Source organism: Salvelinus namaycush, chromosome 36 (genome assembly GCF_016432855.1).
Source record: "Salvelinus namaycush isolate Seneca chromosome 36, SaNama_1.0, whole genome shotgun sequence".
Taxonomy (NCBI): domain Eukaryota; kingdom Metazoa; phylum Chordata; class Actinopteri; order Salmoniformes; family Salmonidae; genus Salvelinus; species Salvelinus namaycush.
Genome location: NC_052342.1, coordinates 21154311 through 21180775, shown reverse-complemented (window position 1 = coordinate 21180775; position 26465 = coordinate 21154311). Strand labels below are relative to the sequence as shown.

The 26465-nt window shown below is 43.6% G+C and overlaps 3 protein-coding genes across 6 annotated transcripts in view; all 3 read right to left on the bottom strand.

Moving 5' to 3' along the window:
- LOC120030192 (alpha-actinin-3-like) overlaps positions 1-2547 on the bottom strand; it is a 57271-nt gene extending 54724 nt beyond the window's left edge. The window contains exon 1 of the mRNA XM_038975544.1: positions 2456-2547. Coding sequence (XP_038831472.1) covers positions 2456-2488 — 33 coding nt within the window. The 5' untranslated portion in view covers positions 2489-2547. The remainder of the gene's footprint in view (positions 1-2455) is intronic.
- A 922-nt stretch (positions 2548-3469) lies between these two features.
- On the bottom strand, positions 3470-17770 carry LOC120030193 (RNA-binding protein 4-like). 4 transcript variants are annotated; one of them, XM_038975547.1, is made up of 7 exons: positions 17584-17770; positions 10567-10717; positions 10001-10205; positions 8934-9040; positions 7367-8352; positions 6194-6265; positions 3470-5976 (listed from the first exon to the last, which is right to left on the bottom strand). In XM_038975547.1, exons 2-7 carry the CDS (start codon positions 10708-10710, stop codon positions 5610-5612), a joined length of 1881 nt encoding a protein of 626 aa, XP_038831475.1. In that variant the 5' UTR covers positions 10711-10717; positions 17584-17770; the 3' UTR covers positions 3470-5609. The 4 variants fall into 4 exon arrangements, with proteins under 4 accessions (XP_038831475.1, XP_038831474.1, XP_038831477.1 ...); XM_038975546.1 differs by having other exon boundaries at positions 8934-9061; positions 17584-17768; XM_038975549.1 differs by lacking the exon at positions 6194-6265 and having other exon boundaries at positions 17584-17769.
- Positions 17771-17796: 26 nt separating this feature from the next.
- Positions 17797-25779, bottom strand: LOC120030194 (copper chaperone for superoxide dismutase-like). The gene is made up of 8 exons (XM_038975550.1): positions 25668-25779; positions 21570-21642; positions 20987-21124; positions 20419-20593; positions 20055-20115; positions 19612-19689; positions 19277-19380; positions 17797-19104 (listed from the first exon to the last, which is right to left on the bottom strand). The coding sequence occupies exons 1-8, from the start codon at positions 25689-25691 to the stop codon at positions 18945-18947; spliced, it is 813 nt and encodes a 270-aa protein (XP_038831478.1). The 5' UTR covers positions 25692-25779; the 3' UTR covers positions 17797-18944.
- Between the last annotated feature and the right edge of the window lie 686 nt (positions 25780-26465).

Sequence of the window (26465 nt, the reverse complement as noted above, 5' to 3'; positions counted from 1 at the left end):
TAAGTTTTTCCTATATATGTGCTTAAAGTAACAAATGACTCAACATCGATCCATTGCAAAACATCACCACAACAATCCAGTTTGGTGTACAAAGATGCTCTTTCTCCCTAAAAATGTCTCCTCCAACACCAAGAGAAATGAAATCCCCCAGAGTAAGATCATAGGTATTAGATAACAATAAGAGCTAGCACTACATCAAGCTGCCTTTATACTGTAGTAAGTCTATATATAGCTTCTTCCCTAACCAAATGTAATCACACACCATTACACTGTAACTACACTTGACTGGGCCCAGATTCTCAATAAAGTCAACTTAGTTACAGCGTAGTTACAAGTAAGTTCTTGCTTGTGAGAATGTAATATTTGATGTGACTAGGTAGCATTGGGGCAACACCGTTATTAAGTGTGACCGACAGTAGACAGTCGACCCAGGGCGCAAAACTGTGGCCCAATTCCAATTCTGTCCCCTCTCTTTCAAATGTGCACTCATTCACTCCGTGAGGATTTAAAACCATGGGATTGGAATTGGAGACATGGTATACTTTGTCTACAACAATCGAATGCTCCCCCCCTCACATCCTTGAGGGGGAGTGAACAAGTGCACACTTCAGGGAACGGGGTGAGAATCGGAGTTGAGCTTCTATGTGTAAGGCAGCATTGATGGCTTCCCTGTCCTGTGCTGTGAAGAGAGAGGGAGCAGCCATGAGGTTGTCAGTCAGTGTGAGCCAATAGGGAGCAGAGCAGGAGAACTTCATGGCTGGCTACATTTACTCAAACACCAGAGAGTCAGACTCCACACATCCAGGTCAGAGTGAGAGGGGACTGTGTGGGAAAGAGCATCACATCCTGATCATGGAGATTGAAGAATCAGTTCTATTTTGGTGAACCTTAAGGGGAGATTTGTATCGATTACCCTCATATCAAATGTATTAAAATGGGCTTTCAAGTTCTTTTGGGAAACGAACACAGGCATAACATTAAAGTTCTTTTAAGAGGGATATTGGCCAAAACGCATCAAAAACCATCTAGTGCAGAGGTAGACTACTCAGTTTATTTTGTGCAGAACCAGTGTTTATGACTTTCGTGTAGGGCCCCCCATGGTCAGGATAGAAGAGTTAGGGAACAGGGATGGATCAGAGCTGGAGATCCCTACATTACCAACTCACCTTCATTCCATCCATCTATCATTTCCTTCCATCCATCTATCCTTTCCTTCATTCATAAGACAGAGGTGGAGAACAAACCCTCTCCCCGTCTCGTCTCTGCCCCCCACCGGCAACGCACTACTCAGCTGTTCAGACCACATGTCGGACAACTCAGATGAGTGGGTGTGTGTATTCAATCATCTCAACAGAAGGAGGAGATTCAGATATACACATTGCAACCCACAGATACAGCAGGTTGGTGTAGGGACAGCAGCTACCTCGAGGAGAGAGATAGTCCCCATACCAAAGAAGTCCTATAGGAGTCCTGAGATTACAGTGAATCTGCAGGTAGTTGGTCCCTTACTGGGCCGGTCTGTCTTATAGGACGTTTTTGATAGGGCGAGAGGGCCATAGGGAACTCGCTGTTAAAAAACCTATTCCAAATGTTATCCTCCAGAGCAAGGTCAGGTTATCGGATTTAATTAGATAAGTTTGACTTGAGTCATTCAACTGCAAGGAGGTGGTGAATAGTGATTAAACTCCCATACACAGCCATGGCAAACCCAGCATCACAGTTTTAGCAAAGCAAAAAAACTCTCGCCCTACAAAGTCTCTGATGAGTTTATACTCTGTCCAGCCGTGTGACCCCACTAGGCCACCATACACGGTGTCCATTGTCATTCAATAGGTGTCTATGGTTACAGCCATAGCCAGGGGTGGGTATGGCCAGTCGGGAGCTGCTGATCCACAGAGCCCAGCCTAGATCCAAGATGGCGGCAGGCGGCGGCGGCAGAAAGCTGTGTACGGCGGACAGGCGCAGAGGGGGATGGGTTGGGGGGAGGGGCGGCGAATACGGCGGTGTAGGAGTCACTAGCGGGGGCGGGGGATCCACATGTACCAAGCCTCAAAACACCAACGACATTACACACACACACACACTCTCTCAGACACGTAGAGTCAGTGACATACTCACTCACTCTTTCACCTACACGGTCTCTGGCTCTCAAACATGTACAGTCAGTCAGTCACACACACAGTCTCTCTCAGACACACATCAGCACGACAGAGAGACTGACAGCCCAGTCACTGTAGGTGCTGCATGGTGAGAGACAGGACAAGTCACTGGAAGTCTGGTAGAAGACATCACAGCGTGAGCAGTGACCCCCAAAAGAAGCCCCCCGGGCAATATCAACGCAGGTGAGAGGGGGAGCTACGGAGGGGGGGTGGGGGTGGTGATGGCGGACGAGGAGGGGGGGAGGGGTGTTTCGGTCAAGGCACAGTCAGAGAGGGGGACAGTGCTGTTTCATTACCTTGGTGGAGAAGATTGAGTTCCCACTTCCCATTTGCCTGCGCGACGTTTATTGTCTTCCCCCTCTCACCTCACACCTGCTGGGTGGTGTCTGGGCGGCCGGTACCTATTTCAGTTGGAATAGTAGGTCAGTATGTATGGGGCTTTGGACAGAGAGCAGAGTGACATGCACATCTAACACAGCAGAGACAGACACATGGTGTTGGTGGTGAGGTTGTTGGGTAGGAGCAGACACATAGCACCCCGCCCACAGTCATTCTATCTGTGTGCCTCTCCCCAGGTCTCTGATGTGTGTGTTTGTCCACCCATTGTTAAAACAAGGAGTCATCTGCAAGCAAGTAATGCGCTCCACTCTACTCAACATTGAATCTGCAATTAAAATGGCATGAAATCGACACTAGTTTGGCACAAAGTGGAACTCAAAAAGATCAGAGGAAACGGAAGCGGTTTTCAGACATGAGCGCATGGTAACAGCATGGTAACACAGCAGATGCCTTGTTGATGTACCAGCGAGGGGTTATGTCCCAGTTATCTCTTTCCTCCTGAAGTATACACTTGTTCACGACTTCCCACATATCTTAAAAACATAGGATTAACAGAGGCATGGCCTAGAACCCTCAAACTCAACTCTGGACGTCAAAGCCTGATTTAGACCTGGGACACCAGGTGGGTGCAATTAATGATCAGGTAGAACAGAACACCAGCAGGATCCGGACCTCGTAGGGAATACACCTGGCCTAGGAGTTGGCACCATAAAAACAACCTCATTTCAGGCATTTCCTCTCGCAACAGTAAAGGGAAGTGAACAAGTGTACAGTTGAGGAGAAAATACATTTTATTGGCACGCACCCAGGGTCTGTCTGACTGTGCTATAGGCCTAGAGTTTGGGTGAGGCTGGAGAGAGGAGCGCTGACCCCAGACCAGACTTACCCCATCCACGAGGCAGACTAGGGGGGGCGCACACACAGACGCTACTCCTCCTTTTCTCTGCCACCCTGGTCCCCAGTCATATGGGTCTGGTCATTACAACAAGGAAGGAGAGACGGGAAGGAGTAAGAAAGACGGAAAAACACGTAAAAACAAGAACGGGGAAATACATCCGAAACGCAGTTTTTTCTTTTCCTCACAGTAGTCAGAAACATTCTTTATTTTTTAAATGGTGGGTATGTGTAGTATACATATTAAAAAGCATGCCTTTTTTCTTTTTGTTAAAAAAAAAGAAATATTTTAAATAGTTCTAAAAACACGGTCAGAAACAAGGCAAGCAACAAGCATAACAAGAAAGGGTGTTTTTTTTCCTGATCGTCGAGATCCCACAGATGAAACTGTGTGTGTGTGTGAGAGACAGAGAGATTATATGCAAGATAAAATACTACATCACTAAAATCACAGGGAGAAGAGGAAGGACACAGCGGGGTACGGGGGTAGTGAGTCGTCTTACAGCGGGGTGCAAGGATACGTCGGAACAGGGCGACTGAAAGATACTGCTCCATCTCTCATCGTCATATCATCGGTGTGAACTTTACCGCACCACAAAAAAATCATCACGTCACATTATCCGAACCCTTTTCCCTCCATCGCAGATTAAAAAGACTGACGTGTAAGAACAAAAGCACTTCAAAAAGGAGATCTTCCCTCCACTATATGCAGTTCAGACAAAGCTTAGGCACAATGTTAAAGGAAAATTCCACCCAAAAACAATATTTTGGTGTTTGTTTCATTAGTCCATTGTTGACATAAGCAAAACATTTTGGGACTGCCAGCAATCAAGTTTTCAAGATATGTAACTTTCAAAACTCTACATCATATGATGCAAAATGGATCATACAGGGATGATCTGTATTTTTAAAGTTACATATCGTTGAAAACTTGACAAAAACATTTTGGGACTATGTCAACAATGGATTAATGAAACAAACACCAAAATATAGGTTTTGGGTGGAGTTTTCCTTTAACCTCATTGAAATTCTCTAGCAAGTCTAAAAAGTGAACTTAATTATAAATCCATAAAATAATTCATACTTGATCTGAGGGGATAGAATGTAAACTTCATCGACCCGACAACCACTTACATTACAAAAAAACAAAACTAAAATAATTCATACTTTAAAAGGCCTCTCAAAATGCACTGATGCAGTAAGACTCTAGTAGTACAGTACATAGAAAACTTTGTCCCTAAAACGTGTCATTCTTCTCCAAACTATTGACCAGGGATGGGGTCAATTCCATTTTAAATTCACTGAATTTAATTGAAATGGACCCCAACCCTGCAACTGACTGACTGATAAACTGTATGGACAGAAGGCAGACCATTCATATTCTAACCAGCTAATCTCCGTGCTCTCATTGTCAGAGGTAGGTATAGATAGACTGAATGTTAAACCCTCTATTGTTTCAGTGGTGATCCCGGCATTTAATTTGGTTTACCCAGGCTAAGGTATAGACAGAGTAAATAAGGTCAGAAATGCAGCAGTGTCTTTCAGTGCTGTGGTTACAGCGGTGTGAGGGAAGGAGGGAGGGGGTAGGAGAGGTAGGGGGTAGTTTCATATAGTACAGTGTGCCTATGTTCCTCCAATCTCCCAGGGGTGAGCTGATGAGGAAACACGGCAGCACGCGTGGGACTGTGTGCATTACATCGTAACAACAGAAAGCCAACATCACTCTCCCACACACACACACACACACACACACTCGCACCACAGTCCCGACTGGTACAAGACTCACAGACCCCTCCAACCCTGGAGCTACGCAACACACCACAGCGCAGACAGTACAAGAATCGGTTGTGATATTTTTGACCTCATCTCTATGTTGAAGGAATTGACTGTCTGCTACTGGCACCTGTCTACCATTGAGAGTCAATAGCTAAACATTGTGTGGTGGTAAGATGACAGAATGTCTTCCCTTCTTTAACTGCACTGTTAGTGTGGTACCAGGACCAAGTTGGGGTTGGGTTCTTACTGTAGTCAAGGGACAACTCCTAAACTCCAAACACACTCTCACACACAAACACAAATCCCCACCGCCACAGTACACACAAATATACCCACACACACAGATATACACAGACACACACAGCCGCTGAGAGTGAGGAGGGGTACGAGGGTGGTATACAGTGATAGGCGGGGGGAAACAGAGGGGTACGAGGGAGGTGACTATCTGAAGGGGGGCTCAGGCGTGTGAAGGGAGAGTTCGGGGGCTCGGCGGAGGACGGCCTCCTTGCGGTTCGGTGGCGGCGGCAGCGGCGGCTCATACACTCTGGGCGCTGCCACCATGGCGGCGGCCACGGCGGAGGCGGGAACCACTGGCCTGAGGGCGGCGTCCAGCGCCGTGACGTGGGCCGGTTGGCCGTGGTGGTGGGCGTGGCCCGCCATAGCGTGGGCAGGGATGGCAGCTATGGCGTGGTGGTTGGGAGGCGGGTAGGCGTACTGGAGCTGTTGGAGTTGCTGGTACTGTTGGAGTTGCTGGTACTGCTGGAGTTGCTGATACTGCTGGTACTGCTGGTAGTACTCCGCATAGTACCTGGGGGAGAGAGGGAATGAGAAAGAGGGAAGGGGGAGGGAGAAGGAGAAATCAAGTGAGAAGTTAAGAGCGAGAGAAAAGAGGGTAGGGAAACAGACAGACAAGAGGGTTTTGGATTATCTACTAGGGATTGTATATTACAGTCTTTTACACACAAACATTTGAGTGGGGGTACAGAGAGCCATTCAGGGGGTGGTAGGTAGGGTAGGTAGCGTACTGTAACTGCTGGAGCTGCTGGTGCTGTTGGTGCTGCTGGTGGTAGTACTCAGCATACTGTTGGTACTGCTCTCTAAGATACACACAGAGGGAGGGGGAAAGATAGAGTGATTTAGATCATCTACCAGTAGGGAATTGTAGTCTTTTAACACCAAGGACTGGACTAGTAGGAAACTGTAATCTTTTTACACAAACAGCCTTTCAGAAAGAGCGTTTTTAGATCCTCTACTGGGGAATTGCAGTCTTTGCACACAACGAACAGGCTTTCAGGAAATGTACATGGGGTTAAGAGTCTCTGATGGCATTGAAAGATAATGTCTTGAGCAATTCAGTTCCAGGAAGTATGTCCACTACCACTCCTGAAGTCTGAACATCAGACCGACGGTCACGTAGTGAAAAGGAGGAGAGAGTGTAGTGCATTGGGGAGGGTCAGAGAGGATTCAATACGGGTTAAGTGCTCCTAAAACCATTGGGGCGAACCCTAACTTCCACTGAAGTCAAAGTTTCACTTAGTCTTCCATTTACGTCAGTGCAAGGCTAAGTCGAAATTCGACTTAAAGTGGACTTTCTTGACTTAAAGAAGTTTTGACTGGAAATTAGGATTCTCCTAATTACTGTAACTGCTGGAGCTGCTGGTACTGTTGGTGGTAGCATTCAGCGTACTGTTGGCACTGCTCTCTAAGATCCACACGGAGGGAGGAAGGGAGGGAGAAAGGGAGGGGGACAGATAGAGCATTTAGATCATCTACCAGTAGGGAATTGTAGTCTTTTCACACAAACAGGTTTTCAGAAAATGTACAAGGGGTCAAGCAAGTCTTTGATGGAAATGAAGGAAAATGTACTGAGCAATTCAGTTCCTATAAGTATGTTCACTACCACTCCTGAAGTCTGAACACTGAGGAAGGTTTGTAGTGAGACAGGGTAATGTAGTGAGAAAGGATGTAGTGCATTGGGGAGGGTAGAAGAGGCTTCAATAAAGAGATCAAGGTTAAGGGCTCCTAAAAGCATTGGGGCGAATACTAACTTCTACTTAAGTCCAGCACTGATGATGTCAATGGGAGACTAAGTCAAAATTCGACTTAGTGGACTTTCTCGACTGGTAATTAGGTGTAAAGTTAACTAAATCGTGAAGGGTCAAAGAGGGTTGGATAAGAAGAGAAGGAAGTGGTAGTACCTAGCCATGGGGTCCTCTGCAGCCTCCGCTGCTTCCTCTGCAGCTCGCCCGGCGGGGGTGGGGAGCAGCGGCCGGCGCTGCTTGGGGGCTCTCTGGTACATGAAGGGCTTCATGACAGGATCGGGCAGCAGGGACCCCGCAGAGCGCCTCAGGGGACTCCGGTCCCTCTCTCCAGACTTTGCCGCTTGTGCCGCCGCCACTGCTGCCGCGTTCTGCTGCTCAGCCAGAACCTGCTGTCCCTGGGCGAAGTAGTGCTGCACCCTCGCTGCTTCAAAGATGGCCGCCGAAGGATCTGCCGACGCGCTCATGGCGGCACCCATCCCCAAGTGGCCGTAGGCATGCTGGGCACCCCCATAGAGCGCCGGCGCCATGGCGTAGGCCTGGTTGACTGCCGCGGCGGCCGCAGGCATCTCTACGCCAGGTGCTGCCAGGTAGATGGCCCCCGGGTGGTGGTGGTTAGCCATGGCATGCGCGTAAACTGGTGTGGAGTAGGCGGTGGCAGCGGACGCTGCAGCGGGGCTGGCGGCAATCTGACTGAGCTGACCGTAGAGAGCGGCGTGGCTGGGGTTCATGGAGCTGGCATACACCTGCGTGGCGCCCGCCTGCGTCAACGCTGCCGCCTGATTGGCTGCCTGGACCCCATAGAGCTGATTGGCCACGTTAGCGCCGTAGACCTGCGTCGCCAGGGCACCATACACCGCCTGGTTGACGGGGTTGCCTTCCGCTCGCGTGCCGGTGGTGAGACCCGTCAACGCCGCGTAGGTGGGGTCAAAGGTCGAGGTGTTGTAGACAGAGTTGTGGACGCTTTGCTGGACCTGGAGGGGCAGGCCGGCTGCGGCGGCGGCGGCTGCAGCTAGCACAGCTGCCTGGCTCTGGTACTGTTCCAGAGAGGACTTCCCTACAGGGCACTCCCCGGCGTAGTGGCCCTGCTTCCCACAGCTCACACAGGGGATCTTCCCCGTCGGGGTCTGCTTGGAGGGCTGCACCTGCATGGACACAGAGATTGTTAGCTTGTTAGCAAGCTTCCGGAACTGTCTTTAGTAAGAGACAACCGGATCTAGCCTACAACTCAGAGCATTATAGGTACTGTAGGGGTTCTCAAACCTTTCCTCGGGGACCCCCAGACATTTCGCAATTTTGTTGTAGTCCTAAACTAACTCACCTGATTCACCTAGTCAAGGGCTTGATGATTAGTTGACAAGTTGAATCAGGTGTCCTAGCTGTGGAATAATTAAAATACATGTAATGGCTGGGGGTCTGCGAGGAGAGGTTTGAGAACCACTGCAGTTGTAGACCATACTAAACCTTCAGGAACACCTTCACCATCATAGTGGATATACAAGGATATACAAGACAGGGCAGTATGGGTAATGTAGTACACAAAAATATAATCACTAGAACAGGCATCACCCCTCAGACCACAGCAATTTGGCTGCACCCTCATGGGTACACTCAAAATGGTCACCGGTCCTCCATTAACAAGGCCAATTGACTTGAATGGGGGGGTGGGAGGGGGGAGTGCCAGTCAAGGGATTCTATTCCATGTCAGTGCATCGTGCTACAGCACCTTGGAGAGCTCCACGGAGAGCGGGCGTCCCTTGAAGGAGGTGCCGTGGAGGGCCTCGATGGCCTGAAGAGCCTCCTCCTTGTTCTCCATGTGCACGAAGGCGTAGCCTGCAGAAGAGGAGAGCCTGGCTGTCATTGAGCACAGGGACACCAGTTAGAACCACACCGGGCATGCCACACACACACACCTTACCGCTCTATACACACACGTTTCTTACTGCTCTATACAACTACACACAAACCTTACCTGATTGTCAAGTTGCACAATGAAAAAGCCCCAAACAACTTAGAATACCTTGGATCTTTACACTTTCAACTAGCCATCACCGGTATGCAGTGCAATGAAATAGGTGACCGTACTCATTTTGGGTGCTGGTACCCGTCATATATTTAAGCCAATGGCCTGTTCTATAAGAGGTGCAGTACTTCAGCGGTAGAGAATTAGGTGTCTGTACTCCATACTGGACGACACCGGCCGGCCTACTTCAAGCACTGGTACGCCATAATGTACTGTAAGCTCCGCAGTGAGATTTCCTCTAGGTACAGATCTAGGATCAGTTTCCCTTCCCCCAATCCTAACCATTAAAACACACATATATGTTTTATTGTCACATTCACCAGATTGGTGGAGTGAAATGTGTTGTTTTACAGGGTCAGACAAATTAGTGTTAAGTGCCTTGCTCAAGGACACAGACTCTTCACCTTGTCGGCTTGAGTATACACGAACCAGCGACCTTTCGGTTACTGGCCCAATGCTCTGACTACTAGGCTAGCTGCAGCCCTAGTAGTGGGGGAAATGCAAACTGACCCAAGATCAACATCTAGGGTCAACTTCACCCTTCGCCATACTGAGCAATCTCTCCCTTCACCCTCATGAGTACCGTTATAATAATGTTACTATTTGGTGTGTGCTTATATTTGTCCTATTTCACACATGTACAAGTGTGTATTACATACATGTGTGAAGTGGAAATGTGTTCATTGCATATCCCAAATCCCCCTGAGACACCCTCGTAGGGGTACTCCCTTCTCGTGGAGTACCCCTCAATGAGAAGGGGTGTGGCTCACCTTTGACTTTGTCGCACTCCAGCACTTTACCAAAGGTCTGGAAGAGCTCCTGGAGGTCCTCGGTGGTGCACATGCCCGACAGGTTCCCCACAAACACCTTGGTGGAGTGGAGAGGTCTGCCCCGGGACTCCTCTACCACCAGGTTCCTCCCCCGGAACTCCCTGCCGTTCAGCTCCCTGATGGCCCGCTCCGCAGCACCCTCACCCTGGGAGGAGATTTGATTAGTAAACAAAGTAAATGTCAAAATAATAAGACATTCATTTAGATTAGGAAACTTTAACGTGAGGAAAACTCAATGAGGAAATACATTTTGTACCATATCAACTCAATGTAGCCTACGTACACACAAAAACAATCACCATTTAAAATTGACAAACACACAGTTCTGTAGTGAACTCGCCGTCGGGGATTTAAAAGAATAGGATCGGTTGGTGTAAACATTGGCTGGAAGGCATTTAGATCATTGTTAAATCCATGACGAAGAGTGTGCAAGTGTACACTTTAGAAGAACTGAAGAGAATTGGGACTTAGACCTTAGTCCTCCCTATGGGATATCTACAGCCTACCTGTAGGTGTACGAAGGCGAACTGTCGGAGAACGCTGCAGCTGACCACCTGGCCGTACGCCTCAAAGATGGCAGAAAGCTCCTCCTGGGTGGTGTCTAGAGCCAGGTTGCCCACGAAGAGCTTCACCGTGTTGCTCTTGTCCATAGTGGAGCTGTGGTGGGACATGCACAGATACGGGCAGACACAGACAGATAGATACAGGCAGACAGGGGAAAACAAGGGAGAGAGAGAGACAAGTGAACATACTGTAAAAGACAAAACATTCTGAACTTGCACTTGTCCACGATGCTGGAAACACCAAAAACCAAACAGTCCAAGAGACACCTATAAGGGAGAAAGCAAGAGCTGACAAAATGAATGACGAGACCACAGGAGAAAAGGAAGTATGTGTCAAGAAAATATTTGACAATTGACCACCATGCAGAATAACAACATTGAAGACACCATATAGTTCTAATATGTAATTATATGGAACACCATAGAAACTTGGTTATGTAGCCTTACTAGCCTATTCTATTATCATGCAACATGTTGACCTCTGACCTTCCTTCTTACAGGTCAAGAAGCACTAGGCTACCCTGCAGGTTTGTCACAACAGTTTAGGGCCAGTTGCTATGCTAGCAGTAAATCGAAAAGCACAAAAATGTACTTTTCTGTGCCAAGCACATGTATAGAATACTGACAATGCTATACATAGCAGCCTTTCCGCTGAGATCAGATCAATTTTCGAAGTTGTATCAGTCGTATATACACATGGTATTCACCGTCCAACGAAAAGCTTATATTTACATCACTAAACCGACTTCAGTTGAGGCATCACTGGAGAGGGAAAAGCTATTTTTTTTCTAATGACGCAGCACGAGACAAAGCAACAACAACAACAAATGCTTGAACCATTGGCAGTGTTGCCATGTTCACGAATGAATTCCGGTAAATTGGGCTACTTTGAAAACGATGAACTGGACAACATATACAACGATATAGCACAGGGTGCCTTCATCCGTTCAAAGGCCAAATGTATTGAGAAAGGTGGAAAAAACACATCTTATTTCTTTAATTTGGAGAAAAGTAGCCAAACTAGGAAAAGAATTTCATCCATTTATGAAAACGACACTATATATATAAAACGACACTATATCTGATGATCTTGAAGTGATTAATAAGGAAATACACTCTTTCGACAGTACACTGTATTAATCTCATCTTTCGGAAGGCGACTTGGATTCCTTTTTTGATTCTGTTAATAACTCTGTTAACCCTATAGAAGAAAGGTTTAAGCAACTCTGTGATTCCAATTTAGATATTACTGAGTTAGACCAAGCCATTAAACTAATTCCTATAGGTAAATCTCCTGGACCGAATGTCCTGACAGCTGAATTCTATCGAGATGTTTGGCCTGATATTAGACAGTTATTGCTTTCGGTCTACAAAGAGGATATTGACAATGCTATCTTACCTCCTTCTTTGAGACAGGGACAAATAGTTCTAATGCCCATACCAAAGAAGGACTCTCTCACGTTGTTGGTAACTGACTGTAAGTTAATAGCGCATGTCTATGCCAATAGGCTGAAAAAAAACCTTGATGATATACAGTTGAAGTCAGAAGTTTACATACAGCTTAGCCAAATACATTTAAACTCAGGTTTTCACAATTCCTGACATTTAATCCTAGTAAAAATTCACTGTCTTAGGTCAGTTAGGATCACCACTTTATTTTAAGAATGTGAAATGTCAGAATAATAGTAGAGAGAATGATTTATTTCAGCTTTGATTTCTTTCATTACATTCCCAGTGTGTCAGAAGTTTACATACACTCAATTATATTTGGTAGCATTGCATTTAAATTGTTTAACTTGGGTAAAATGTTTCGGGTAGCCTTCCACAAGCTTCCCACAATAAGTTGGGTGAATTTTGGCCCATTCCTCCTGACAGAGCTGGTGTAACTGAGTCAGGTTTATATGCCTCCTTGCTCGCACACGCTTTTTCCGTTCTGCCCACAAATTTTCTATGGGATTGAGGTCAGGGCAAAGTGATGGCCACTCTAATACCTTGACTTTGTTGTCCTTAAGCCATTTTGCCTCAACTTTGGAAGTATGCTTGGGGTCATTGTCCATTTGGAAGACCCATTTGCGACCAAGCTTTAACTTCCTGACTAATGTCTTGAGATGTTGCTTCAATATATCCACATAATTTTCCTCCCTCATGATGCCATCTATTTTGTGAAGTGCACCAGTCCCTCCTGCAGCAAAGCACCCCCACAACATGATGCTGCCACTCCCGTGCTTCACAGTTGGGATGGTGTTCTTCGGCTTGCAAGCCTCCCCCTTTTTCCTCCAAACATAACGATGGTCATTATGGCCAAACAGTTCTGTCAGACCAGAGGACATTTCTACAAAAAGTATGATCTTTGTCCCCATGTGCAATTGCAAACCGTAGTCTGTCTTTTTTATGGCGGTTTAGGAGCAGTGGCTTCTTCTTTGCTGAGTGGCCTTTCAGGTTATGTTGATATAGGACCTGTTTTACTGTGGATATAGATACTTTTGTACCTGTTTCCTCCAGCATCTTCACAAGGTCCTTTGCTGTTGTTCTGGGATTCATTTGCACTTTTCGCACCAAAGTATGTTCATCTCTAGGAGAGAGAACGCGTCTCCTTCCTGAGCAGTATGATGGCTGCGTGGTCCCATGGTGTTTATACATGCGTACTATTGTTTGTACAGATGAATGTGGTACCTTCAGGCATTTGGAAATTGCTCCCAAGGGTGAACCAGACTTGTGGAGGTCTACAATTTATTTTCTGAGGTCTTGGCTGATTTCTTTTGATTTTCCCATGATGTCAAGCAAAATAGGCACTGAGTTTGAAGGTAGGCCTTGAAATACATCCACAGGTCCACCTCCAATTGACTCAAATGATGTCAATTAGCCTAGCAGAAGCGTCTAAAGCCATGTCAATTTTCTGGAATTTTCCAAGCTGTTTAAAGGCAGTCAACTTAGTGTAACTTCTGACCCACTGGAATTGTGATACAGTGAATTATAAGTGAAATAATCTGTCTGTAAACAATTGTTGGAAAAATTACTTGTGTCATGCACAAAGTAGATGTCCTAAACTACTTGCCAAAACTATAGTTTGTTAACAAGAAACTTGTGGAGTGGTCTGTAAACTTCCGTATTTTTGGTTAAGATACATTTCAGTCAATTTGCAGATGATACTGCCCTTTTCCTAAATTAAACAGTTGAAATTATGTATGTCTAATCCTACCTCTATGTGGTATCATATCCCTAACAGTCTGTTTAATACACTCTAACTTGAATTCTAAAATAAATGTGATTTTGACCCTCCAAAATTACCTGTGAAATTGTCTAAGTTACATCGGGCAATTTTTTTGGGGGGAAAAGAATATTCAAGCACAATTTCCCCCCAATAAAACAGTGATTTGAATAATAGCGCTATTAAAATGAATAGGAAATCCATTTTCAAAGGCCTTTGGTTGACAAGGGTATTAAGTTTGTATGTGATTTGTTAGACAACATTGGGGAGTTTCTGCCGTTTCATGAGTTCATTAGGAAATTTCAGGTTAATATTACTCAGAGAGAATATATTAAGGTTTGCAAAGCAATTCCACTTCCTTTATTTCGACATATTAAGAACACTGTTACACTATGAGGTTGTTTCCACTTTTCCAAGTTTACAAATTAAGGACTTGAACCTTTTGGATAAAAAATTAAATGATAAGTGGATACGATTTGCAGTTAATTAAGTCATTTTTTGTGATTATAATTCAATATATTGCTATGGAAGTGACCAACCCATGCTATGGTCAAAAGCCATAACCTTTTACCTTAATTGTCCAGTTATCCCAACATTTAAAGAAACTCATATTTAAATATTTACTCCCATCTACCCTGTTAATTATTTATTGCACAAAATGTTACATTTTGACAAAACACCTTGTGTTTTTTGCTCCTCTGATTCAGAATCTTTAGAACATGTATTTTTTTCATGCCGCCATTCTAGTAAACTATGGATTGAAATTCATGAACGGTTGTGTATAAAATCTCCAAAATTACCTTTGATGACATTAAATGGCATTATGCTTATCCTTGTAATTCTGATTATAACTATTTTATTAACATTATTATTCTCTTGGCCAAATATTATATTCATAAAATGTAAATAGGGTGGGAAAATTCCTTATTTTGTATTTTTTTAATTGAACTGTTACAATTTTACAAATCCCTCAAACTTGTGAAACTTAAAAAGTAGGAAAAAATTATTAGAAGTCATGTCTCTGGATGTCTGTTAATGTCTCAATGCCTTGTCACATCTAAAATGTCCAGAATTATTTTTTTACGGTTGCCTGGTGTTTTATTATTTCATTTTATTCGCATGAATGTCCCTGTATTGATGTGTAATGTTGTTATTATTGTTGCAATAAAAATAAAACAATTTGCGGGGAAAATGTATTGGTCGCGGGTGGCGGGTTTTTGGTCTACTTCTAAATTGCACCGCGGCCGCTATGGCATTTCTAAAAATATATATATTTCACTGTGACCTGCTGCTGCTGACTATCAGGCAGTGAGCAGACTGTTACTGTGTATGTGAATGAATGGTGGAATGGTGGAGGGCCGGAGGGGTGTGTGCGCGTTGAGATCGCTGGTTGAAGAGAGTGCTGCAGCAGAGGCAGCTGAGTCACCGCGACAGAGTAGCACGCGCGCACGTCGTGATAACTTTTGACCAGTTGTAGGTAGGCTATTTAGAATCCTCATTATGGAGACATCCCTTTTCCCAAAAATATATTAACGTGCTAGAACTAATACAACGCGGACAACGCATTGGAAAACGACCTAATGCGCACCAGAGCTCTTTAGATAAATTCGCTCAGAGGTGGCCTAAAGTAAACTGCATTCTGATGTAGACTTTTCTTATGGATAACAGTATCAAGCGAAGGGTTTTACGCATACCCAGTTCAAGGGTCTGCAGGACTGCGCGAGTGGAAATGGTTATGTAGCTTGTGTTATGGAAAAAGTCCACAATGCAAATTCCATTAATTGTGGAGAATGATTGGCTGCATTTGCATCTGTTGGCCATCAAGTAGGCTATTAACTTATATGCCATTGCAGGCTACTGTAGCCTACCATTTCAAATCAAATTGTATTTGTCACATGTGCCGAATAAAACAGGTGTAGTAGACCTTACCGTGAAATGCTTACTTACAAGCCCTTAACCAACAATGCAGTTCAAGAACTAGGGTTAAGAAAATACTTGAAAAAATAAAAATGTATATATATATAAAAATACAATAAATATATATTGAAATGACGATATCACTGGAGTCATTGCAAATAAATTTGTGCCACTTGTGTAGCCTACCTGGAGCTGGCAACCAGATGTAATAAATTGCCTAGAATTCCGTTTGTTGTTGTAGCCTTGTGTTATTATGCAATTTTTAATGGTCATGTTTAGTTAATTAAATTGGAAGTTATCAATTGTGATCATGGTCACACCTCTATTGTAAATGTATCATTCTCCACATTTAATGTCAGTTTCATTGTGGATTTTTACCTGAAATTAGATTTTGGCATATCAGGGGCTATAGGCTACCTGCATCTAGCTCAGCAAACTATGGCAATTATAACCCCTGATTTTAGTCAGTAGCCTATGAAATAACAAGTAAATCTTGCAAATAGGCCATTTATAACGTTTTGTAGTCTTAACATCTGGCACATAGTAACGGCACAATTGCCAGAAAATAACATAACATTAAAAAAAAAAAACATTCATCCAAGTGTTTCTTGCAGAGATTGAGATCCTCTGTCCAACTTTCATCACTCAAACTCTCCTGTCTGATTTATCTATAGTTATGCACATGCTGCAAACTGGATTTATTTACAATTATAAACTGAGCCCTGAATGCTGATTGGTTGAAAGCCATGGTATATCAGATGTGTGTCAGGGGAATGACAAAAACATACTTTTTACTGTTCTAAGTTGGTAACCAGTTTATAATAGGAATAAGGCACCTCAGGGGTTTGTGGTATATGGCCAATATACCACAGCTAAAAGCTATGTCCTAAGAACAGCCCTTAGCTGTGGTATATTGGGCAAATACCACACATTGCTCAATCATAGCAGTCAAAACCAGTTAAATGACGTCAATTTATGGAAAATTATCTTGCGAGTTTAATAAGGGTAAATTTATATTTTCTCTTGCGACATATTCTTAAACTGGCAATAATTATTATTTTGATGGAAAACCGGATTTTCCTTCTTAGCCGACGTCGTAAAAAAATACGTCGATATTCCTTCTTAATTCGCTCAATAACGTTATGGAAAAGGGGTTTTGGGATAAATGTTGCAACTCGTCCCTTACAGCGGAAATACATTTTGGTCTAGTTTTCAGGCCTTGTGGGCGGGTTTTCAGAGGTCACTGGGCTACAAATTTTAGCTACACCTGGCAACCCTGCCATTGGGAATCTCCCGATCGACGTTAAAGATATGTATCAAAAACGTGGTTCGGGTTTACATTACTTTACAATTCGCTGCTAAGACTGAGAAAACAGTTGATAGACGACATATGTTTTCTTTAAAATTACCCATATGGACTGGAGAGGATGCTTAGGTTTTGGTTGGTGTGACCGAAACTGAACAAACCTCGCGGCGAAAATGTGAGACGATTTGTCTAAGTAGCTGGAAATGGGGTTTCGACGCCATTGTTGTGTTATCATTAATCCAATCTACAAAAACAGTACACGAACTGTATCGGATGAATGGTGGACATATAACAAAACAATGTTACATTGGAAATGTTAGTCACAGCATTTTTCCGCACTGGAACGGATACATTGCGCGATAGCGAAAATGTCTTCAATGGAACGACAATACGCTTTCGTGTTTCGTGTCATTGGTTCTTCCGCTGACAACGACTAAAACCTAATATTTCTACGAATCGTTACTTATATTTTTCATCTTTAGTAAATAAATCGAATAAAAGAGGTACATAAATCTACCATCTTACTTACCTAAGCAGTGCCGTGTTTCAAAATGGTAGCGCCTGCTTCCGTTTTTTAGAAGGCTTCTCCAATGGGGAAGTCAGGGGGTTGGGGGGGGCTGCCACACCAGAATGCTGATTCTTCACAATCGCCGTATTACATTTTATAACAGATAGGCTATTAAAAAAAGTGGCTTTACAGCATGCTTCGACGTAACAAAAGTCAGTCACTCATCAATTCATATGCAGGTTTCACCATAGTCCAAAGGGCAACTGGTGCCTTTTATTGCAAATTTCACTGAGAAGTTGATAAATAACTTTCCTTAACTTGAGAAAGAAAAACAAAATCACTTACAACACTAGCTACAAAGATTTTGATATAACCATGATTCAAGTCATGAAAACTGCTACATTTTAATAATTTAGCAGACGCTTGTATCCAGAACGACCCACACGAGCAACTAGGGTCAAGCGCCCCACTCAAGGGCACATCAGACTCTTCACATAGTCAGCTTGTGGACCCGAACCATCGACCCCCTCGGTTAGTGGTCCAACACTCGACTACCTGCTGCCCTAAAGTATTTCATCGCTTCCTCGCTCCCCGAATCCCCCAAACTCATTGGAGGAGAAGATCTGAGGTGATCTTCACCTCCAATGCGACTGGAGAAGGTACAGAGAGAGGATGTGAGGAATCGAGGAAAGACCTGAGATTCACCCTAGTAGAATGGCATTCTACCAACAGGTAATTGAACCACTAAAACAGTCCCCATCAAGTCAATCCAATCAACCCCCACAGTTTCAAAAACACACAATGAGCACATCCAGAGATCAAGAGACAGATATTTAGACAGTAAAGCAGTTGAGATAAGTATGAAATTGTAATTAAACAGAATTACAACATTGACTGCTTAACAGTACAAAACTGTTAAACTTATTCGACAACAGAATAGTCAACATGGGATATTTGGGCTTGGAATCCTGATCTTGCCTATATGGGAGATGACTAAGTATCTACAAACCTATATCATATTATTGTGCTGTCTTTTTTCTTTAGAATTATGACAGGTTCCGATCTTGAAAGAATTCTATATGGCAATTCAATAATTATTACAGCTGAATAGACAATACTTCGGTTTCGGTTTCTCCTCTTCTTTTCTCCTACCCTCCCTCGCTCTCAGTGCAACTTCAGTAAGTGTGACATCAGCTACAGCCAGTGAGGTAGGCCGTTCATGGATGTATTCAGTGTTACGAAACGTTCTGAACGTTGCAGATAGAAATATAATTAATAGCGCTGACAGGGTTCCGTGTTCCAGCTGACACACATATCCACAATACATGTACATGTATTTTTTTATGTTCTATAACATCACATCCTCCTGAACAGACCCCAGGTCACAGGTGAGCAGCAGGTGTCTCTGTAGTGGTCTTGCTGCGACCCGTCCCGGCCAGCGGTCTGTCCCTCTCCTCCCACAGAGTAACCCCGTCACACGCACAGATCTGCTTGGCGTTCTGGAACAGGCCAGCGGAGCGAGCGATGATCCCACAGGCCAGCCTGTACCCAACGAGCAATAGATAGAAAGAGAGGGGGATAGAGAGCGAGAGAAAAGAAAGAGAAACAAATAGAAAAGATCAGAACTTTTCACTATAAAATGTATTAATTCAACTTTGACCTACAGTAAGTCCTTCCAAACGCTACCCACGTCTCTCCTCTACCATGAACTCACCTCTGGCCGGAGTTCCCGGTTAGTTTGGAGAGGGGGTGAGCCCCCCTTCCCAGGTCATCCTCCCCAGCATCCACCACCAGAGACCGACCAATCACGTCCCACACCTGCAGGAAGTAAAGCAGGAAGTGACAGAGGGGTAAGAGTGGCTACTGTCAATCGTTGGTACCGCTGACCAGTGTGCTGTGCTCAGTATTCAATTGTGCATTCCCCAAGCTGGTATAACACCATGTACTCAATGCCTTTACTGTAATTACACTGTACCTACCTATGTCACTACCCATGTAAATACATAGGTTTTAGACCAAAAGGGGTAGGGGTGTGTGTGTGTGTGTTACCTTCAGCTCAGGGTCCTCTAGTCTGAATGAGGCTCGACCGTCTGGTCCAGCCACAATATTCCCCAGATCACCTACATGCTAAAAGAAAACACATTTAACTGAATATCACAACCATTACTTATGTAAATAAAGGTATTTCTGTTTGTTATTTTTAATAAATTTTCTAAAACCTGTTTTTGCTTTGTCATTATGGGGTATTGTGTGTAGATTGATGAATGTTTTATTTGTTTAATATATTTAAAAATAATTCTGTAACATAACAAAATGTGAAACAATGAAAGGGATCTGAATACTTTGGAATGCATTGTATATCGTCTCTGAGACAGTAAAAATATACTACCTGTAGGCATAACATCTCAGAAAGAATGTACCCCAGTTTCACAAGGAACTAAACAGAAGTATACAGTATAGCCCTACTCTAGAAGAAGGCAAGGAAACTGTACCCTGTCTGGGTCCTGCGGGGCACCATGTTGTCTCCCATAGGGGTTATAGTGTTCTCCACAGCTGTACAAACACACAGGCAGAGAAACATGAGTCATCCACTCCCATGATCCTCTGGGGCAAGCAGGTGCAACTGTGACCTTATGAGCTACAGTGATGCAATCATAAAGCGACTGATCTATTCAAGGGTTATTTTAAAATTGACTGAGGAACCTCTGAAGGCTGTAGAAAATTGTGGGCAAAACAATGCATACAGTACAATGACATTTTGTACATATTATTAAAAATACCTCTGCACTAATAATGAATATGATTTGCATTTGGGTTGATAATATATCATGTTTCGCACACACACACAAAGATCACCTCTGGCAGTCCTGTGTGAGGTCTCCCAGCGTGTGGACGTGGAGTCCGTGGGTGCCAGGTTCCAGACCATCAATGGTCCCATCAATCAGACAGCGCTCCTCAGACAGCTGGAGGAACCGCACCACCCCCTGGACAGGACCACTACCGCCCATCATGACCACCGCTGCACCCAGGTCTGATACACAGACACAAACGTTGCATATACAGTACACACACTCACAGTAGAGTACACATACAGATGCACATATGCTGCCAAATACACTTGTGACAACATCCATGCCAAAACAGTTTTTATCCATCTAGAGTCCTCTATCTAAACTCTATGGGCCGTGGCCACATTGGGATTTTGTTTCTGAGTATTTCGGATGGAGCCAATGCTTTTGCAATGGGAGTCATCCATTGCCAGTTGAATGACAATGGAGATCATTGTCCAACCCCCAAAAAATCACATATTCAATTAGTCTGAAAAAAAAGTAGAGATGAGTTGTACTTTTGACAGACAAAAGCAGACAATGATGTACATCACATACAATTTCATCGGTGTTCATGCATCTCAGTGTGCCCGTACCCAATTCTGTTCCTCCGATGCCCTTTAGTACTGCCCTGCGCCCAGTGCTCTCTATGAGATCCTGCACCTCATGGGACGTCAGCACAGACTCCACCAGAACCTCCTCCTTCCCCACATCTATCTTCACCGACTGCACTCCTGCAGAGAGATGGAATGAATGAGAAGGACAAAACAGAAAAAAAGGTTGAGGAGAAAACACAGGGGACAAATTAGTAAAATAAAAGAGATATCTGTCACTGTGACAAATACTGCTGCCATGTGTGTTAAATGCTTTAGATGGCTTTAGGTTGATACATATCTTGGAATGCATGGAGGGGCCCAGTGGTTTCATTCCAGTGTAAATTGTTTACCCAAAGCAAGAGCGGCCCCTGTATCAGCCTACTGAATGGCAATACAATAATAATAGCTAAGTAAACAACAACATTCATAATATCAATAGTTACACATTAGAACAAATTAAGTCTAGGAGCAATACATAACTAAGTTAACGAGTATTCTGTTATGCACACTAGCAAAAGTGTAGTTACTAGCCTACTACACTAACAACTCATTTGAGTGCTGGAATGGAAAAGTAAAAATGTACCTGGTTTTCCTTCTAGTGCAGCTCTGACTTTCTCTGCACAACTGTCACATGTCATCTGCACTGCAAACTCCAGCTGTACGTAATAGAGAAATAGTGAGCATTTAACTAGCTAGCTAAGTCCTCAAAGTACAGTCAATATAGCTATCAATCTCTGGATGTAAATGATGCTTTGATATAGCAAGCCAACATCCCAGCTTGCACATTTGGTTCCTTGGAAGTTGTGGGAACATACATTTTTGGTTTCCCATAGGTTCTGGAAACGAAGCCATACATTTCCTGACTGGTGAAATTGAATGTTTCTGTGAACCGAAGTGGAACTTTTAGGTTGCAGGGAGGTTCTGAGAAAGTTTTACTATGGTTCCCTGAAAGTTTTATTAATGTTCTAAGAACAGAATTATAGGTTATTTGAAGGTAATTAAATAATGTTCTGAGAACATGTTTCAATAAGACTTTTAATAATAGTGCTGGCTTAGATTGGGATAACTGTTTTGAACTTTAAGCACAAATAGACACAGTGTCAGTGATATTTGAACCTATGATCTTCTGTTTTCTATCCATGGAATTAGTCCACTGACCCACCAGGATGGAGCTAGCATGCCATGTTGTTTTTACTCATACAAAGCTGTTAATTTTAGTCTATTCAAACAGACCCCATTTCAAAATAAACACGCAATCCTTAAGATCAAGTGTCCAATTAGTGGTTGCGGCCAACACACTTAACGTGATGGAGGATAGCGACAGTTTATGACGCTATGCTGAAGTACTGAAGTTCCCACAGAAGAACGTTTCTTAACGTTCTCTGAATGTTCTGAGAACATGACTTTCAACAGAAGGTAAAAAAAAAAAAATATGCTTAAGTACTGAAATTTCCACCTAAGAAACACGTTTCTCGGAACATTATGTGCTAGCTGGGTCTGCTGTACCATTTTCAAAACGTTGTGGGAAGTTTGTATCAAAATAAGAATAGGACAACCAATCTCTAAGAAACATTTGCATCTCAAAGGTATGTGCTGGCTAGGGTTACTTTAGTTACTCAACAATGTTGCGTTCAACATCAATTGTTGATGAAACAATAGTTACGAGGCACGATTTGTATTTATTATGGAACCCCATTAGTGGCTGCCACTCTTCCTGGGGTCCAGCAAAAACAAGGCAGTTATACAAAAGAAATTACAATACATTCACAACAGATTTCACAACATATTAGGTGTGTGCCCTCAGGCCCCTACTCTACTACCACATACAGTGGGGAGAACAAGTATTTGATAACCTGCTAAATCGGCAGTGTTTCCTACTTACAAAGCATGTAGAGGTCTGTCATTTTTATCATAGGTACACTTCAACTGTGAGAGACGGAATCCAAAACAAAAATCCAGAAAAAAATCATACAATGTGATTAAGTAATTAATTAGCATTTTATTGCATGACATAAGTATTTGATCACCTACCAACCAGTAACAATTCCAGCTCTCACAGACCTGTTAGTTTTTCTTTAAGAAGCCCTCCTGTTCTCCACTCATTACCTGTATTAACTGCACCCGTTTGAACTCGTTACCTGTATAAAAGACACCTGTCCACACACTCAATCAAACAGACTCTAACCTCTCCACAATGGCCAAGACCAGAGAGCTGTGTAAGGACATCAGGGATAAAATTGTAGACCTGCACAAGGCTGGGATGGACTACAGGACAATAGGCAAGCAGCTTGGTGAGAAGGCAACAACTGTTGGTGTAATTATTAGAAAATGGAAGAAGTTCAAGATGACGGTCAATCACCCTCGGTCTGGGGCTCCATGCAAGATCTCACCTCGTGGGGCATCAATGATCATGAGGAAGGTGAGGGATCAGCCCAGAACTACACGGCAGGACCTGGTCAATGACCTGAAGAGAGCTGGGACCACAGTCTCAAAGAAAACCATTAGTAACACACTACGCCGTCATGGATTAAAATCCTGCAGCGCACGCAAGGTCCCCCTGCTCAAGCCAGCGCATGTCCAGGCCCGTCTGAAGTTTGCCAATGACTATCTGGATGATCCAGAGGAGGAATGGGAGAAGGTCATGTGGTCTGATGAGACAAAAATAGAGCTTTTTGGTCTAAACTCCACTCGCCGTGTTTGGAGGAAGAAGAAGGATGAGTACAACCCCAAGAACACCATCCCAACCGTGAAGCATGGAGGTGGAAACATCATTCTTTGGGGATGCTTTTCTGCAAAGGGGACAGGACGACTGCACCGTATTGAGGGAAGGATGGATGGGGCCATGTATCGCGAGATCTTGGCCAACAACCTCCTTCCCTCAGTAAGAGCATTGAAGATGGGTCGTGGCTGGGTCTTCCAGCATGACAACGACCCGAAACACACAGCCAGGGCAACTAAGAGTGGCTCCGTAAGAAGCATCTCAAGGTCCTGGAGTGGCCTATCCAGTCTCCAGACCTGAACCCAATAGAAAATCTTTGGAGGGAGCTGAAAGTCCGTATTGCCCAGCGACAGCCCCGAAACCTGAAGGATCTGGAGAAGGTCTGTATGGAGGAGTGGGCCAAAATCCCTGCTGCAGTGTGTGCAAACCTGGTCAAGAACTACAGGAAACGTATGATCTCTGTAATTGCAAACAAAGGTTTCTGTACCAAATATTAAGTTCTGCTTTTCTGAAGTATCAAATACTTATGTCATGCAATAAAATGCTAATTAATTACTTAGAAATCATACAATGAAGTGTACCTATGATACAAATTAGACCACTACATGCTTTGTAAGTAGGAAAACCTGCAAAATCGGCAGTGTATCCAATACTTGTTCTCCCCAATGTATCTACAACACAAAATCCATGTGTACGTGTGTGTGTATATAGTGCGCACGTTATTGTGTATTTGTATGCATGTGTCTGTGTCTGTGCCTATGTTTGTGTTGCTTCACAGTCCCCGCTGTTCCATAAGGTGTATTTTTATCTGTTAAAAAAAAAATGTTACTGCTTGCATCAGTTTCTTGATGTGGAATAGAGTTCCATGTAGTCTGTTCTGGACTTGAGGACTGATGAGACCTCTGGTGGCATGTCTTGTGGGGTATGCATGGGTGTCTGAGTTGTGTGCCAGTAATTCAAACAGACAGCTCAGTAGATTCAACACCTCTCACAAATACAAGTAGTGATGAAGTCAATCTCTCCTCCACTTTGAGCCAGGAGAGATTGACATGCATATTATTAAAGTTAGATCTAAGGGCCAGCCATGCAGCCCTGTTTTGAGCCAATTGCAATTTTCCTAAATCCCTCGTGGCACCTGACCACACGACTGAATAGTAGTCCAGGTGGGGTGGGTAGAATTGGTGGAATGTTCCAACGGGAATCTGTTCCAAAGACTTCGTAAAGTACAATGATGCCAACATACAACGCATACAAAGTGGCATGATCAATTCACCTAGTTAGCTAGCTGCCGAATAGTCATCAACTCACCACGTATCCTATTCTTAATGTTTGTCCATAGGCTACCAGAGCGAGGACATACATTTTTCGGAATAAACGTGGTGAGTGAAAAACGTAAATAAATTGCCCACTCCCTACCCGGTATCTTAATCTGCCGTTATACAACTTTGTATGCGTTGTTTGTTGGCAAACTTATTTACGAAGTTTTTGGAAAAGATTCCTGTTGGAACGTTCCACAAATTATACCCACCCGTCTACTTGCAACAAAACTAGGGCCTGTAGGAACTGCCTTGTTGATAATGCTGTTAAGAAGGCAGAGCAATGCTTTATTATGCGTCAATATGCTTTGACCATGACAGTTTACAATCCAGGGTTACTCCAAGCAGTTTAGTCACCTCAACTTGCTCCATTTCTACATTATTCATTGCAAGATTTAGTTGAGGTTTAGTGAATGATTTGTCCCAAATAAAATGATTTTAATGACGATACATTTTAATACTAATGATTGATAGCTAGCTACTTACTGTATTACAGTCAATATCCGGATGTTGTGTAAGCAGTGTTACTAAATAAGCGCTTGATACTAAATAAGCGTTCAGTATTGACACGCAGTGTTTTCAATAAGACAAGGAAAGCAACATGTACAACTTGTCATTTGAATAAAGAATATTAACAGGTTCAAACCTTCGTAGTTCTGTCTGTATCCATTTTTGTGCAGCACGCCGTTGTCTGACCTATGATAACAGAATTTACTAGGAAACGTCTTACTTTCCCCCAAACAGGCACAAACCGGGAGAAGGTAGCCGCCATCTTTATGAGGTCGGTAAACTGTATTTAGACGGTCATCGCCACCTATTGTCAATTGTCAGTCAGTGAGTAGATTTGGTGTTCACTTTTTACGAAAGAACGGGACAACTACAAGTATGAGAGGGGAGTTGACTCGCTGAGAATAGGCTTCTGTCCCAAATGGCACCCCATTCCCTATATACTGTAAATGTAGTGCAATAATTCATATTTTAAAAGCCTTTCTGTCTATATCTATGTTTACATTTACATTTTGATTATTTATCAGATAGATGCTCATGTCAAGAGTGACTTAAGTCAGTTCATTCAACTAAGGTAGGTAAGAAGACAACCGCATCACAGTCATTTCAAGTAAAAACGTTCCTTAATAAAGGAGCTATATCAGCAAAATCAGTGCTAGTTTTTTTGTGGGGTGCTACGGATTCAACTAATGTTTAACCAATGTTATGTTGAAATTATATGACATTCTCTCTCTATGGACATGTATGCTAGCCTACAGAGTTCTCCCTCGCCCTCCATTTGGTAAATTTGACCACAACTCTATCCTCCTGATTCCTGCTTACAAGCAAAAATTAAAGCAGGAAGCACCAGCGACTCGGTCTATAAAAAAATGGTCAGATGAAGCAGATGCTAAACTACAGGACTGTTTTGCTATCACAGACTGAAACATGTTCCGGG